Source organism: Dama dama, chromosome 21 (assembly GCF_033118175.1).
Source record: "Dama dama isolate Ldn47 chromosome 21, ASM3311817v1, whole genome shotgun sequence".
Classification (NCBI taxonomy): Eukaryota; Metazoa; Chordata; class Mammalia; order Artiodactyla; family Cervidae; genus Dama; species Dama dama.
Window position 1 is genome coordinate 71,293,810 of NC_083701.1, and position 15,366 is coordinate 71,309,175.

Below are 15,366 nucleotides of genomic sequence, written 5' to 3' on the forward strand. Positions count from 1 at the left end.
TTTTGTAAGTTTACGTTTTGTATTTAGGTCTGTGATCCATTGTGAGTTATTTTTTGTGAAAAGTGTATGATCTGAGTGTAAATTCATTTTTTTTGTATGTGAATGTCCAGTTTCATCACCAGTTGTTGAAAAGGCTGTGTAAGCTCCATTGTAAAAGATCAGTTGACTCTATTTATCTGAGTCCGTTTCTGGGTTCTCTGTTCTCTTCCACTGATCTGTTTGTCTCTTTTTTTCGTCAGCACCACACTCTCTTGATTAAGGCCACTTTACATTAAGCCTTGAATTTTGGTAGTGTCAGTACTCCAACCTTGTTCTTCCTCAATATTGTGTTGGCTATTCTAAATTTTTTCCCTCTCTGTATAAGCTTTAGAATTCGTTTGTTGATATTCACAAAGTAACTTGCTAGAAGTTACTTGTATTGTGTTTATTTTTATAGGTCAAGTTGGGAAGAACTGACATGCTGACAACATTAAGTCTTTCTATCCATGAACTTTAGTAATTTTTACTAGAAGGTAGAGAGAGAGACTAAAAGACTGGTTAGTTAATAGCTGTAACAAAAGAGCTGACTATATAGAAAGTTGAAACTATGAACTGATGAGAAGTTTTAGTGATTATCTCTTGATTTTACTTTTCTGTTTTCTTCTATTCCCTAATCTCTATGGATGACTCAGATGTGTTTATAGTATTACCTTAAAGAGAGTATTACCTTAAACAGCTAAAAGATTGTGTTTTAAAATCTTTGAAAATTTTATTTAAACTGACAAAATATAGGTTCTAAAATTTCCGAGCTTCTCCAAAGAGATTTATAACCAAACACAATGAAGTTTCCCAGGTGGCTCAGTGGCAAAGAATCTGCCTGCAGTGTAGGAGAAGCAGCAGACACAGGTTCGATCCTTGGGTTGGGAAGATCCGAGTAGGAAATGGCAACCTGCTGCAGTATTCTTACCTGGAAAATTACTGGACAGAGGAGCCTGGCAGGCTACAGTCATTGAAGTCTCAAAAGAGTGAGAGACACAGCAGAGAGACTGAGCACACACTCATGCAAGCAAGTCTAATATGCAAATAGAATTTGATCTCTAATGTATGATATTTCAACCATTTGTTAGTATTTTTTTTTTTTCAGTTTTGGTTTTACTTTTATTACTTTTTAAAAACTTCTTTGTATTACTTTTTCTCTCTCAGCCATTTGTAATTCATATAACTGTTTGATTTATATATATTTAATTGTCTCTTGTTATGATTGCCTACTCTTATATTATGTAGTTTTAGAAAATAAAGAACAGTTGCACCTGTCACTATAGTAAAAGCATTTAGGTACTTTCAGTCCTTTAGTCCCAGGTAAAACTCTTTAAGTTTTTAACAATACAGTTGTATTATGGAAATTAAGCCTTTCTAGTTTTCTAGTCCAGATTGCCAAAATCTGTTTACAAATTTAATGTTATACATACAGTGTAGTATGTAATAATAATATACTTTATTTTTTATAGCTTTTACCCACCTGTTGATGAACCAGCTATTGAAAGTAAAAATATTGATCTATCAGAACGCCAGGAAAGAAAACAAATCTTCAAAGGGAAAACATTTGTGTTTCTAAATGCCAAGCAGGTAATGTTATAAGCTAAATTTTCCTGAAGAAAATGTTATAAACTAGGATAAATTATTATCAGTTATCAGTTATTATACATTTCCTTTTGAGATCTTGTGTTGATGTCTGAAGGGAAATAAAAAACAGCCCAGGTACCAGAACTTGCCCAGTGTTCGTGTATATGACTGTGACATTTCTTAATATCTATTAATTGGCTTATTAATTAAGTTTATATAAATATATACAAGGAAGAGACAAAAACTTTTATTTAACTTCTAATTTGTTCGGTTAGTAAGCAGCTGTTGAATATCTTCTATGTGTTGAACTGAGAGTTCCAGAAGTTTATGTTATAGGTGGAAAAATGTAAGTAAACTCACAGTTCCAGAACTGTGTACTGAGGGATTGTAGTAGTACCTGGTGAACTAGGGGTTTTTTCCTAAAGGAAGCTCAGATTGTCCTCTCAAGAAGTAGAATCATTTAATTTTAAACATGTATTCAAGAAATTAATTATGGCTGTTCATTACTTCTTTCCTTTTTTTCCCCATTTTTAGCATAAAAAATTAAGTGCAGCAGTTATATTTGGAGGAGGAGATGCTAGGTTGATAACAGAAGAAAATAAAGAAGATGATAGTTTCTTTTCAGCTCCTGGAACTTGTGTTGTTGATGCAGGACTAACAGATTCACAGACTTTAATTCCTGACTCTCAGAAAAAATGGATTCATTCAATTATGGATATACTCCAAAGGTACAGAATTATTCTTTATTAGCTTTTTTTTAAAGGGAAAGTAGGTTGTTCTATATGTAAATTTTTTATACTCCACATAGTAATGTAAAGGCATATACAATATCAAAAATGACAGAATGATCTTAGTTTGTTTCAAAGCAAACCATTCAGTATCCCAATAATCCAAGTGTGTGCCTCAACCACTAGTGCTGAAGAACCTGAAGCTGAATAGTTCTACAAGACCTTCTAGAATTAACACCCAAAAAAGAAAACTTTTTCATCATAGGGGACTGGAATGCAAAGTAGGAAGTCAAGAGATACCTGGAGTAACAGGCAAGGCTGGCCTTGGAGTACAAAATGAAGCAGAGCAAAGACTAACAGAGTTTTTTACCAAGAGAATGCACTGGTATAGTAAACACCCTCTTCCAACAACACAAGAGAAGACTCTACATGTGGACATCACCGGATGGTCAATACTGAAAGATGGAGAAGCATACAGTCAGCAAAAGCAAGACCAGGAGCTGACTATGGCTCATATCATGAACTCCTTATTGCCAAATTCAGACTTAAATTGAAGAAAGTAGGGTAAACCACTAGACCTTTCAGGTATGACCTAGATCAAACCCCTTACGATTGTACTGTAGAAGTGACAGATAGCTTCGAGGAATTAGATCTGATCGACCCAGTGTCTGAAGAACTATGGACTGAGGTTCGTGACATTGTACAGGAGGTGGTGATCAAAACCATCCCTAAGAAAAAGAAACCCAAAAGGCAAAATGGTTGTCTGAGGAAACCTTACAAACAGCTGAGAAGAGAAGTGAAAGACAAAGGGGAAAAGGAAAGATAGATCCATCTGAATGCAGAGTTCCAAAGAATAACAAGGAGAGATAAGAAAGCCTTCTTAGGTAAACAATGCAAAGAAATAGAGGAAAACAATAGAATGGGAAAGACTAGAGATCTCTTCAAGAAAATTAGAGATACCAAGGGAACATTTCATGCAAAGATGGGCACAATAAAGGATAGAAGTGATACGGACCTAATAGAAGCAGAAGATATTAAGAATAGGTGGCAAGAATATACAGAAGAACTATACAGAAAAAATCTTCATGACCCAGATAACCACGATGGTGTGATCACTCACCTAGAGCCAGACATCCTGGAATGTGAAGTCAAGTGGGCCTTAGGAAGAATTCCTACCAACAAAGCTAGTGGAGGTGATGGAATTCCAGCTGACATATTTCAAATCCTGAAAGATGATGCTGTTAAAAGTGCTGCACCCAATTTGCCAGCAAATTTGGAAAACTCAGCAGTCGCCACAGGACTGGAAAAGGTCAATTTTAATTTCAATCCCAAAGAAAGGCAATGCCAAAGAATGTTCAAACCACCACACATTTGCACTCATCACATGCTAGCAAGGTAATGCTCAAAATTCTCCAAGCTAGGCTTCAAAAGTTCATGAACAGAGAACTTCCATATGTACAAACTGGATTTAGAAAAGGCAGAGGTAACAGATCAAATTTGCCAATATTCATTGGATCATAGAAAAAGCCAGGCAATTCCAGAAAGACATCCACTTCTGCTTCGTTGACTATGCTAGAGCTTTTGACTGTGTGGATCACAACAAACTGTGGAAAATTCTTTAGAAAATGAAATACCAGACCACCTCATGTGTCTCCTGAGAAACCTGTATGGACGTCAAGAAACAACAGTTAGAACCAGACATGGAACAACAAACTGACTCATAATTGGGAAAGGAGTATGTCAAGGCTGTGTATTGTCACCCTACTTATTTAACTTCTATGTAGAATATATCATGCGAAATGCTGGGCTGTATGAAACTCAAGCTGAAATCAAGATTGCTGGGAGAAATATCAGTAATCTCAGATATACAGATGACACCACCCTACTGGCAGAAGGCAAAGAGGAACTAGAGAGCCTCTTGATGAAAGTGAAATAAAAGAGTGAGAAAATTGGCTTAAAAATCAACATTCAAAAAATGAAGATCATGGCATCTGGTGCCATCACTTTACGGCAAATAGGTGGGGAAAAAGATGGAAACTGTGACAGACTTTATTTTCTTGGGCTCCAAAATCACTATGGACAGTGACTGCAGCCATGAAATTAAAAGACTTGCTCCTTGGAAGAAAAGCTATGACAAACCTAGACAGTGTATTTTAAAAAGCAGAGACATCACTGAGACAAAGGTCCATATAGTCAAAGCTATGGTTTTTCCAGTAATCATGTACAGATATGAGAGTTGGACCATAAAAAATGCAAAGTGCCGAAGAATTGATGCTTTCGAATTGTGGTGGTGGAGAAGACTCTTGATAGAGATCAAACCAGTCAATCCTGAAGGACATCAACCCTGAATATTCATTGGAAGGACTGATGCTGAAGCTCCAATACTTTGGCAGCCTGATATAGAGAGTTGACTCGTTGGAGAAGACCCTGATGTTGAGAAGGATCAAGGACAATACCAAGGAAACCAGAGCTGAAAGAGACACATGTACCCCAGTGTTCATTGCAACGCTGTTTATAATAGCTAGGACATGGAAGCAAGCTAGGTGTCCATCAGCAGACGAATGGATAAGGATGTTGTGGTACATATACACAATGGAACATTACTCAGCTATTAACAAGAACTCATTTGAGTCAGTTCTAATGAGGTGGATGAAACTGGAGCCTACTATACAGAGTGAAGTTAAGTCAGAAAGAGAAACACCAATACATATTACATACATACATTAATGTATATATATGGAATTTAGAAAGACGGTAACACTGATCCTATATGCAAGGCAGCAAAAGAGACACAGATGTAAAGAACAGACTTTTGGACTTAGTGAGAGAAGGTGGGGGTGGGATGATATGAGAGAATAGCATTGAAATATATATATATTACCATATGTAAAACAGATGACTAGTGCAAATGCGGTCCATGAAGCAGGGTACTCACAGCTGGTGCTCTGGGACAACCCAGAGGGATGGGGTGGGGAGGGAGACGGGAGGGAGGTTCAGGTTGGGGGGACACGTGTGCATCTGTGGGTAATTCATGTCGATGTATGGCAAAAACCACCACAGTATTGTAAAGAAATGTATCCTCCAATTAAATTAATTAATTAAAGAACAAAGATTGAGGACAGGTTGAGAAGGGAATGACAGAGAATGTGATGGTTGGATGGCATCACCTACTCAGGGGACATGAGTTTGAGCAAACTTCTGCAGACAGTGAAGTACCGTGAAGCCTGGTGTGCTGCTGCTGTTCATGGGGTCGCAACTAGTTGCACATGACTGAGCAACTGAATCATAACATATACAAGGATTATTATAAAGATTTTATTGTATATGGTTTGAAAATTTATTGTGACTTAGTATGCTTAAAGTAGAATAGATTTATCCATGATAATTTTCTCTCAATACATATTTTCTGCCTCTTTTTTGTTACTTTAATAGAATTTGCAAAATATATGTTTCTTTCTAAAGTAGTATTTTCCTCTAGATTATGTAGTTGAGAAAGTTAAAACTCAAATGTAAGATTTTTTCTGAAATAGCCTAGAAATGTATTTTTCCCTGGATGATTAGTACTCATTGAAAATTTATACAAAACTTTTTATCCCTCCTGTATGTATAGGCTACTATAGGAATGGGCTTCCCTGGAAGCCCAGTTGGTAAAGAATCTGCCTGCAATTCAGGAGAACCCAGTTTGATTTCTGCATCAGGAAGATCCGCTGGAGAAGGAATAGGCTACCCACTCCAGAATTCTTGGGCTTCTCTTGTGGCTCAGCTGGTAAAGAATCTGCCTGCAGTGTGGAAGACCTGAGTTCAATCCCTGGGTTGGGAAGATCCCTCGGAGAAGGGAAAGGCTACCCACTCCAGTATTCTGGCCTAGAAAATTCCATGGACTGTATAGTCCATGGAGTTGCAAAGAGGCGGACACGACTGAGCAACTTTCATTTCAGTTTTCATAGGAAAGCAGAAAAAAAAAAGTATCAAATATACTAGAATAGTGTTTATAATAGGGGGAGGACCATTTGAAAGCACTAAAGCAAGAATTTTTTCCCTGGATTCTTTATTGGTATTAATAATCTTTGCATTTTTGAAGCACAAAGTTAAAAATCAGCCTTGGCAGTCTGTTGACTAAATTCTTATTCACCAATTAAAAAGTTATTAGGGCTTATGATATTTGTATGTCTAAAATGTCCATAAATAAACAAGCTGTCTCCAGTATTCATTTTTCCTATCCCAGGAGTTCTATGAAGGACTTTTTTGAAAAATGAATTTGCTGAAGTAAAAAGTAAAACTTCAGTCTTGTTTCCCATAAATATTTTGCTTAATGGAGATGTAGTAACTGCTGTGAAAAAGGAAATACCTGTGTAACAAAAGTACCATCATATTACTACAACCAAAATGTCTGTAGTTATGTTTTAGGCACTGGAGATATAATGGTAAACAAGATAGCCATGGTGGTCTAGAGGAAGAGAGAGACAAACAGATAACTACAAATGTATGTAAGGAAGCAGAGTAACAGGGCAGGGGGGAGAAGTTTATTCTAAATAGAGAAAGCTTCTTTCAGGAAGTATTTTACCTATGACCAGTTTTTAAAAGACATGCTGGACAATAGCAATAATACCTTGCTTACTGTAAGCTGGTCCTGTTCTAGGCATTTTACATATATTGAGACATATTTCACATATTTAAGCCACACAGAATCCTGTGTATTTTTTTGTCATGATTCTCATTGTGCAGAAAGGGCAACAGGGGGTTTGAGTAGAACATGGGGACTGATGAGAGGAGCCAGCATGTTAACCTGCAGAGTCTGGTTCGAGAGCCTATTCCGTCTTGCTGCCTTTCATGTATAGGGGCCCTGAGTAAGAACGGAGCCAGGGTTCAAGGTTGCTCAGAGGCTGGTGACCGGATCATGAGGTGACATTTTGTTCTGTAGTCTTCGGCCCCTGTTTCAGTTTGGTTTTGGAGAGAGGATGATTTTGCAGTTTGAGAAAGACTATCACTTAAAATAACACCTGTCCAGTTAGTCCAAGCCATTGATTATCATGGAAAGTGCAGTTATATCAAACCAGTAACAGCAGCTGTTGACTGAATTTCATGTAGTACGCCAACATTGGGATTGGTCAGTGCCATGGCTCTGTTGATTAGTTGTCAGAAGTGGGTATAGGATATCAGTTAAATATCTCTGAAAAAGATTAGAAGTCTGGGGGAACAATATAGCCCTGATGTTTGTCCTTGCTGAGATATATTCCCAGTATCTTAGCCCACATTTAGGAACTCTTCTTGTTGCTGATTTTTTTCCTCTTTATCCTCTCTTCCTTTGCCTTCTTTTCTCACCTGTTCCATGGCTTTGCATAAAATTGAATGAATTACAATCTTTGGATTATATGATACACAGTCATCATTAAACTAAAATAATATATATTCATTTTGTTCACTAGTTATTTTAAATAACTTTCTGTTACTGTAAACTGTTGAGACCATCTTTGTATGTTTCCTGCTGGTACTTGTGCAGTATTTTCTTTGGGATATATTACTGCATTACTAGGGTTAGAACATTCAGCAGTATCAAACTGTTTTCCACTTTATACTTCCACCCATGGTATATAAGAGATCCAAGTTAGATGCACACCATTTTCAAGACTTGGTATTTTCAGACTATCATTTTTGCCAGTTTCAGTTCAGTTCAGTCACTCTTTGCGACCCCATGAACCGCAGCACGCCAGGCCTCCCTGTCCGTCACCAGCTCCCAGAGTCCACCCAAACCCATGTCCATCAAGTTGATGATGCCATCCAACCATCTCATCCTCTCTCATCCCCTTCTCCTCCTTCCCTCAGTCTTTCCCAGCATCAGAGTCTTTTCAAATGAGTCAGCTCTTCACATCAGCTATCCAAAGTATTGGAGTTTCAGCTTCAGCATCAGTCCTTCCAATGAACACCCAGGACTGATCTCCTTTAGGATGGACTGGTTGGATCTCCTTGCAGTCCAAGGGACTCTCAAGAGTCTTCTCCAACACCACAGTTCAAAAGCATCAGTTCTTTGACACTCATCTTTCTTTATGGTCCAACTCTCACATCCATACATGACCACTGGAAAAACCATAGCCTTGACTAGACAGACCTTTGTTGGCAAAGTAATGTCTCTGCTTTTTAATATGCTGTCTAGGTGGGTCATAACTTTCCTTCCAAGGAGTAAGTGTCTTTTAATTTCATGGCTGCAGTCACCATCTGCAGTGATTTTGGAGCCCATAAAAATAAAGTCAGCCACTGTTTCCCCATCTATTTCCCATGAAGTGATGGGACCAGATGCCATGATCTTAGTTTTCTGAATGTTGAGCTTTAAGGCAACTTTTTCACTCTCCTCTTTGACTTTCATCAAGAGGCTCTTTTGTTCTTCTTCACTTTCTCCACAAGGGTGGTGTCATCTGCATATCTGAGGTTATTGATATTTCTCCTGACAATCTTGATTCCAGCTTGTGCTTTCTCCAGCCCAGCATTTCTCATGATGTACTCTGCTTATAAGTTAAATAAGCAGGGTGACAATATACAGCCTTAACGTACTCCTTTTCCTGTTTGGAACCAGTCTGTTGTTCCATGTCCAGTTCTAACTGTTGCTTCCTGACCTGCATACAGGTTTCTCAAGAGGCAGGTCAGGTGGTCTGGTATGCCCATCTCTTTCAGAATTTTCCATGGTTTGCCAGTTTAATGGATATTTAATCATGTCTTGTGATTTTGATTTATATTTCTCTGATCATAAGTGATGGCTAACATTTCTTCAAATGTTTATTGGACATTTAGTTTTCCTCCTTTGTGAAATACGTGTCTCTCGCCCAGTTTTCTATTGGGATAATTGTATTCATTTTATTAAGGTACAGATTTCCCCAGTTTTATATGTTCTTCTGTGTGTGTGGTGTCTGTGTATATATATTAATAGTTCTCTGTAATTTTATTACATCTGTATGTTCGTTTACTCGCCATACCTAAGATACAGGACAGTTCCATCACCACAAGAATCCGTCATGTTGTTCTTTTATAACCACACATCCCTCCCCACTTCCCACTCCCTGTCCCTAAACTTTGGCAACCAATAAATTTGTTTTCCATTTCTAAAATTTTGTTGTTAAAAAAAAATAATATATAAATGAAATCATAGCAGCATATACCCTTTTAGAATTTTTTCCTTCACTAATCATGATTCCTCAGAGATTCATCTAGGTTTTGTATATTCAATCCTTTTTTATTGCTGAGTAGTGTTTCATGGTATCGACAACCATATATGAGTACTTTTAAGTACATTTTCCAGTTTATTGTTGATGTATAGAAGTTCAGCTGACATTGAATAATATCGTATCCCACCACCTTGTCAGACTACCCTTTATTTCTAATAATTTATCTGTAGTCTTTTTGTATATAAACCGTATCATCTGTAAATGATATTTCTCTCCTTTGTAATCCTTATGCCTTTGGTACTGCTCTCTCTCATTCTCTTTCTCTCTTGGTTTTGGACGAACTGGGACATCCAAAGTGGTGATACTAGCCACATTGATCTTACTATTGACTTTGAAAGGAATGCTCCAGTGTTTCTCCATTTAAGATGATGTATGTCTGTATAACATTGTTATGAAGTGTGTATTTTATAAAGCCATAATAATTTTCATAATATATAGTTTCAGAAGTGTTAGTAGTGTAGTAAATTTTGAATTGCCTAAAATATCAAGTAGGTATTCGTATATATCATTTGATGATACTTTTTAAAATCTGTTTTTTTTTTAGTGTTGTTAAAATTGCACAGAGTTCAAGTCTAAGTTAAATTGTTTAGTCGCTAAGTTGTGTCCAATTCTTTGTGACCCCCATGGACTGCAGCCTCCAGGCTTCCCTGTCCTTCACCATCCCCTAGAGTTTGCTGAAACTCAAGTTAATTGACTCAGTGATGCGATCCAACCATCTCATCTTCTGTCCGTCCCTTCTCCTGCCTTCAATCTTCCCCAGCATCAGGGTCTTTTCCAATGAGTCAGCTCTTCGCATCAGGTGGCCAAAGTATTGGAGCTTCAGCATCAGTCCTTCCAATGAATATTCAGGGTTGCTTTCAAAACAATGAATGTTAAGCATTTGAAAAATACCTTTAAACTTCTTCAGCCACTTAAAATACATATGCATATGTATATATTATTTATTCTGTGGTATGGATATACTGCGTTTGTTGAATCATCCATCCATGAAGGACGTGTGCATTTTTTCAGTTTTTGTTACAAATAAAACTGCTATGAACATTTGTGTACAGGTTTCTGTGTGAGCGTAAGTTTTCATTTCTCTGGAATAAATACCCACAAGTACAGTTTCTGGATCTTATGGTAATTGCATATTTGTGTGCCTTAAAAAAAAAAAAAATTTGTAGTTCTTTATATATTCTTGGCATTAATCCTTTTGTCACTTTTATGTATTACAGAATTGTTACCACTTTGTAAAGTATCTTTTTATTGTGTTGATGAATGAAAGTCCTTACTTTTAGTATCCTAAAATTAACTATCTTTCATAGTGATTTAATTTTACATAAATCTTTTTCTACTCATAGATCAAAAAGATATTCTCTATAGTTTTTTTACTAATATTTTGATATTTTGTTTTTGAAATTTATTTTTAATCTGAGACTCATTCTGTTTTATACCAAGGGACCTTACATATATGGGAATGTTTTTGGCTTTTGTCTGTTGCATTGAGCAATATAATTGTTCTTGTACCAATACCACATTTACCACATTGTCTTAATTACTAGAACAGTTTAAGCCTTTGAATCTAGTAGGACAGATCTTTTCTTTCTGCTCTTCTTCAAAAGCATCCTGGCTATTGGCTTTTTACTTTTCCATATACATTTTGGAGTCATCTTTTTAAAAACTTTACAAAGAACCAAAATTTTTCATTTTACAAAGAAAAGTGAAACATTTTTCAAATGTTGAACATTTGAAAATGACCTTTTAAGCTACTACAACCACTTAAAATATCTCTATAATACCTATTAAAAGGAGTTTTAAAGCCCTTGAAACTTGAGGTGCAGTTTCTATATAGCATTATTAAGTTAAATTTTATTTGGTTTATGTCATTATTCACATTACAGAATAACAAAAGATGAGTTCACCATAACATTCCTTTAATAAGATTCATTAATACATGCAAATTTGGTAAAATGATTTGATTTACTAAATTTAAAATTATAATACATATATAGATGTAATTTATAGATATAGTTCTTTGTACTTTTTTCCTCTCCTCTCCCCCCCTTTTTCTTTCTCTTTTAAGTCTTATCTTAGGGTTCTAGTAATCATAGATTTGCTTTAAAAAATCTGTTTTATTGCTTCATCTGAATATTACTGTTCTTGGTGTGAAAATTATAGAGTTTTAGAACTGGAAGGATCTGTATCCCTTAGCTTAGATCTGTATTTTACGGGTGAAATAATTGAATTACTAAAAGGTGATGAACTTGCCCAATGTAATGTTGCTCCAGTGAGTAAGTAGTACTATATGTATTTGCAGTTCTCTCTGTACCATTAAATTGTGATATAACTTGAGGGGGGAAAAAGGATAGATTCGGTTGATATCATCTTAATAAAAATTGTTAATTTTAATATATTGTTATGCTTAAACTATTTTATTCTAACAGGAAGGGTCTTAGACCTATTCCAGAAGCAGAAATTGGATTAGCAGTTATTTTTGTTACTACAGAGAATTACTGTGATCCACAGGGCCAACCCAGTACAGGTAATTAAATATTATTTTATTGATTCTTCAGCAACTTTATTATATAAATGGATGATAAGCTGTATGAACATTATACTTGCCGGGTTGACCATGTTCACCATCTTTTAAAGGTTATATGTTTATCCATTCATTTATTCATTCAGTAAATATTTGTGGCTACTAAGTACTTGGCACTGTTGTAGTCCTGAAGGAACAGTGGTGAATAAAGGAAACAAGATGCCTGTTACTGTGAACTTTATATGCTAGAAGTCAGGCTTCAGACAGTTAACAAGCATACACATCTGATAAGTTCTGTTAAGGCCAAGTACAAAGAGAAAGCTGAAACCAGGTGACATGATAGTGACTGGGAGGCTCTTCTAGATTCGTAGTCACGTATGGTCTCACTTAGTATGTCGTGTTTGAGCACCTCATGTCCTGAAGTGATGGGGAAGGTCAGCGCTGGAAGGATCTCGATAGCAGAATTCCTATCACAATCACACCTGTGTGGAGAATGGATTCCAAAGGCCCCAGATGGAAGTGGGGACATGGGTAGAAGCTCCTGTGGAGGTCCAGTTGAGAGCAGCCTGGTGCCTTGGCCCAAGGTGGGCAGCACAGTAGAGAGCAGAAAAACAAATGGAGGCCAGGTTTTGGAGCTGGACCCAGCAGGTTGCCTGTGTAGGATTTAGAAACAACTTTAGTCTTTTGGCATGAGTAACTGGTTGGATGATGGTGCCATCTACGGAGATGAAGAATACATATTATAATCATCTCCATGTTGACTATGAGAAAAGCCATTTTACGCAGAGCAACTATTACCCTTTTTTTAAAAAAAACACATTGCCCTACTTTCTTAATAAGCTGATGTTGCCATTAAGAAGGTGGTTCATTTATTTTTTCCTTCTCGCTTCTTTACCTCAGATATTAAATTTATTCTCCTTTCTAACTTTTCTTTGTCTAGCTATGAGTGCATCCATTCAGTATTTCTTTATACCTTTATTTGCATCCTAGGTTCTTTTTAATAGTTATTTGTCAGCAGTTATTGGACTTGAACCAAAGGCAAGTTATGAGACACTACCTGATTATGCACTCCAGGCAGTGTCACAGGAGGTATCATTTATGCTGTAGCCCACTGAAATGGCACTTGTGGAATTGGGCAGCGTGCCTTCTGATTGGTAATAATAGCTGCCGTCTCTTGAATTTGCAAAGATTGCAGTGCTTGACATATGGCATTACAATTTAATCTGTAAAACAATCCTTTTAAGACATGACATTTTTGCATTTTTTAGGTGAGGAAACTGATGTACAGAGAGGTTAAGAAATTAGCCAAAGGTCACATAAGAAATAATTTAAACTGACTCTTTAAGTCAAAGCTGTTATGATATTATTCTATTGCTCTTGTGATTGATGGTGTGGGGGTTACTGGGAGCAGATATAAAAGGATAGACAGCTAGTCCTTAGATTTTATGATCTGGTGAGAATGTTTATTCACCTGAAATCTCTACCCTTTCCCATGAGTGCACTGGATATACTTCTGTCTGTAAACAGTTAACCTTCAAATACAGTTTTAAGAGCTTGTGAAGTTTTCATTATAGTTGTGATATGGTGACTATTTCCTCAAAATTCATGACTCAGATTCTCAGAATTTATCCTTAGAGTCAGAAGTAAAATATCACCTCTTCAGCCTCTCTTAGAAAACTACTTTGATGTAGATACCAAAAGTGAGCCATATTCTCAGAGAAGATGTCCACTGGGGAGCTCCCAACCCTTTAGAAATAGCATATACTGTAGATACTATTTTGTTGACAGTGGATTTCTCTTCTGCTATAGAAAAAATAAAACCCTATGTATAATTTCAGATTTTAACAACACTACAAAAATTATGTAAAAATAAATAATCATTGAATCTATGTGAGTGGCTCCCTTTCCCAGTACCTGTTCGGGACAACTGTCCTTTGTTTTTCTTTCAGAAAACTAGTTCTCAGTTAGATAGGTGCTTCAGAAATATTTTTTTAATGCAGATTTACATTCTCTATAATTCAGGATGTTGTGGGATGCAGCCAAGGCATTAGATTTTTTTGGTTTGTTTTGCTTGATTTTAACCTCCTGTTTATTATATAAACTCCCAAAAAACTAAGAAAGGACTGAGCTAAAGAGGAGTACTCAGACCATAAACTTAAATCATTTTTTTACTCATCTAACACCTGAAATTCTCCCTCTGTAGCTTCTGCTCAAGAGGCATGCTACCATCAAGATACTGCCCTATTTGAACCCTCTGTGTCTTTCTTTCCTGAGAGCTATTACAGTCGCCCCTAGTAAGAGTCGAGCCTCCATATTCATCTGTACAGTTAATTTTTCACTTTGCCATTAGAATCACCTTCCCATTTCCTACAAACTTGTACTTGTTCTTATTATCTGTCAAATAAATCCTTAAGACCTTTGTCTAGACTTTTGAGTTTTCAGCAGTTTAGCTGTGGCCTATCTCTTCTGTCCTCATCTCTTTTGTTTAGTATACTTCCCTAGAGAATCTATATGCCATGTTTTTTAGAATTTCTTAATTTTGGGGGGAATAATTCTAACTTATAAATAAAATAACATTAATAATATGCTATATTTGTATATGTGCCATACTCCTTGACCGTGCTCATTATGGTCCCTGTTCCTAGAATGCCAACACTGCTCTTCAATATCTGACTCATTTCACAAATGCACACCTCCTTCATGAAGTTTTTCTAAGTTTTTTTCCTATCTCACTACTCTTCTCCAAGTCAGGTTAATTATTCTGTTTTCTTTATCCCAGTAACTTTTTTTGCATTCCAGTTAGAGTTTCTCTCTACTCTGAAATGTCACCAATTGTTTCCATGTGTGTCTCAGCCACTAGATTGGTTGTTAAGCTTTTATTAATTTCTAATTCTCTGACATCACCAAGCACGATACTTGTTTGTAGTTGATATGAATATTTGCTTAATTGAACTAAGTTATTGGTACATAAGATAATCTTTGCTTGAATGGGCCAACAAAGTTTTATCATTTGTCAAAATTTTTATTACATTTCTGCTGTTAGAAAGGTATTTATAGCCAGAAGGTCCTTAGAGATCATCTAATCTTTCTAATATTAAAAGGTAAGAGACCTGAAGGCTAAGAAAAGTTAAGGTCCTATAAATAAAATGGCCAAGAGTGTGTGTGCTCAGTTGCGAAGTCATGTCTGACTCTTTGCAACCCCATGAACTGTAGCCTGCCAGGCTCCTCTGTCCATGGATTTTCCAGGCGAGAATACTGCTGTGGGTTGCCTTTCCTCTTCCAGGGGATTTTCCCAATCCAG

At 36.5% G+C, this 15,366-nt stretch overlaps 1 protein-coding gene across 4 annotated transcripts in view; it reads left to right on the forward strand.

Moving 5' to 3' along the window:
* NBN (nibrin) overlaps positions 1-15,366 on the forward strand; it is a 56,997-nt gene that overhangs the window by 17,862 nt on the left and 23,769 nt on the right. For all 4 annotated transcript variants that reach the window (XM_061123819.1, XM_061123821.1, XM_061123820.1 and 1 more), the window contains 3 exons: positions 1,488-1,605; positions 2,137-2,330; positions 11,971-12,068. In XM_061123819.1, the coding sequence (XP_060979802.1) occupies positions 1,488-1,605; positions 2,137-2,330; positions 11,971-12,068 (410 nt within the window). The remainder of the gene's footprint in view (positions 1-1,487; positions 1,606-2,136; positions 2,331-11,970; positions 12,069-15,366) is intronic.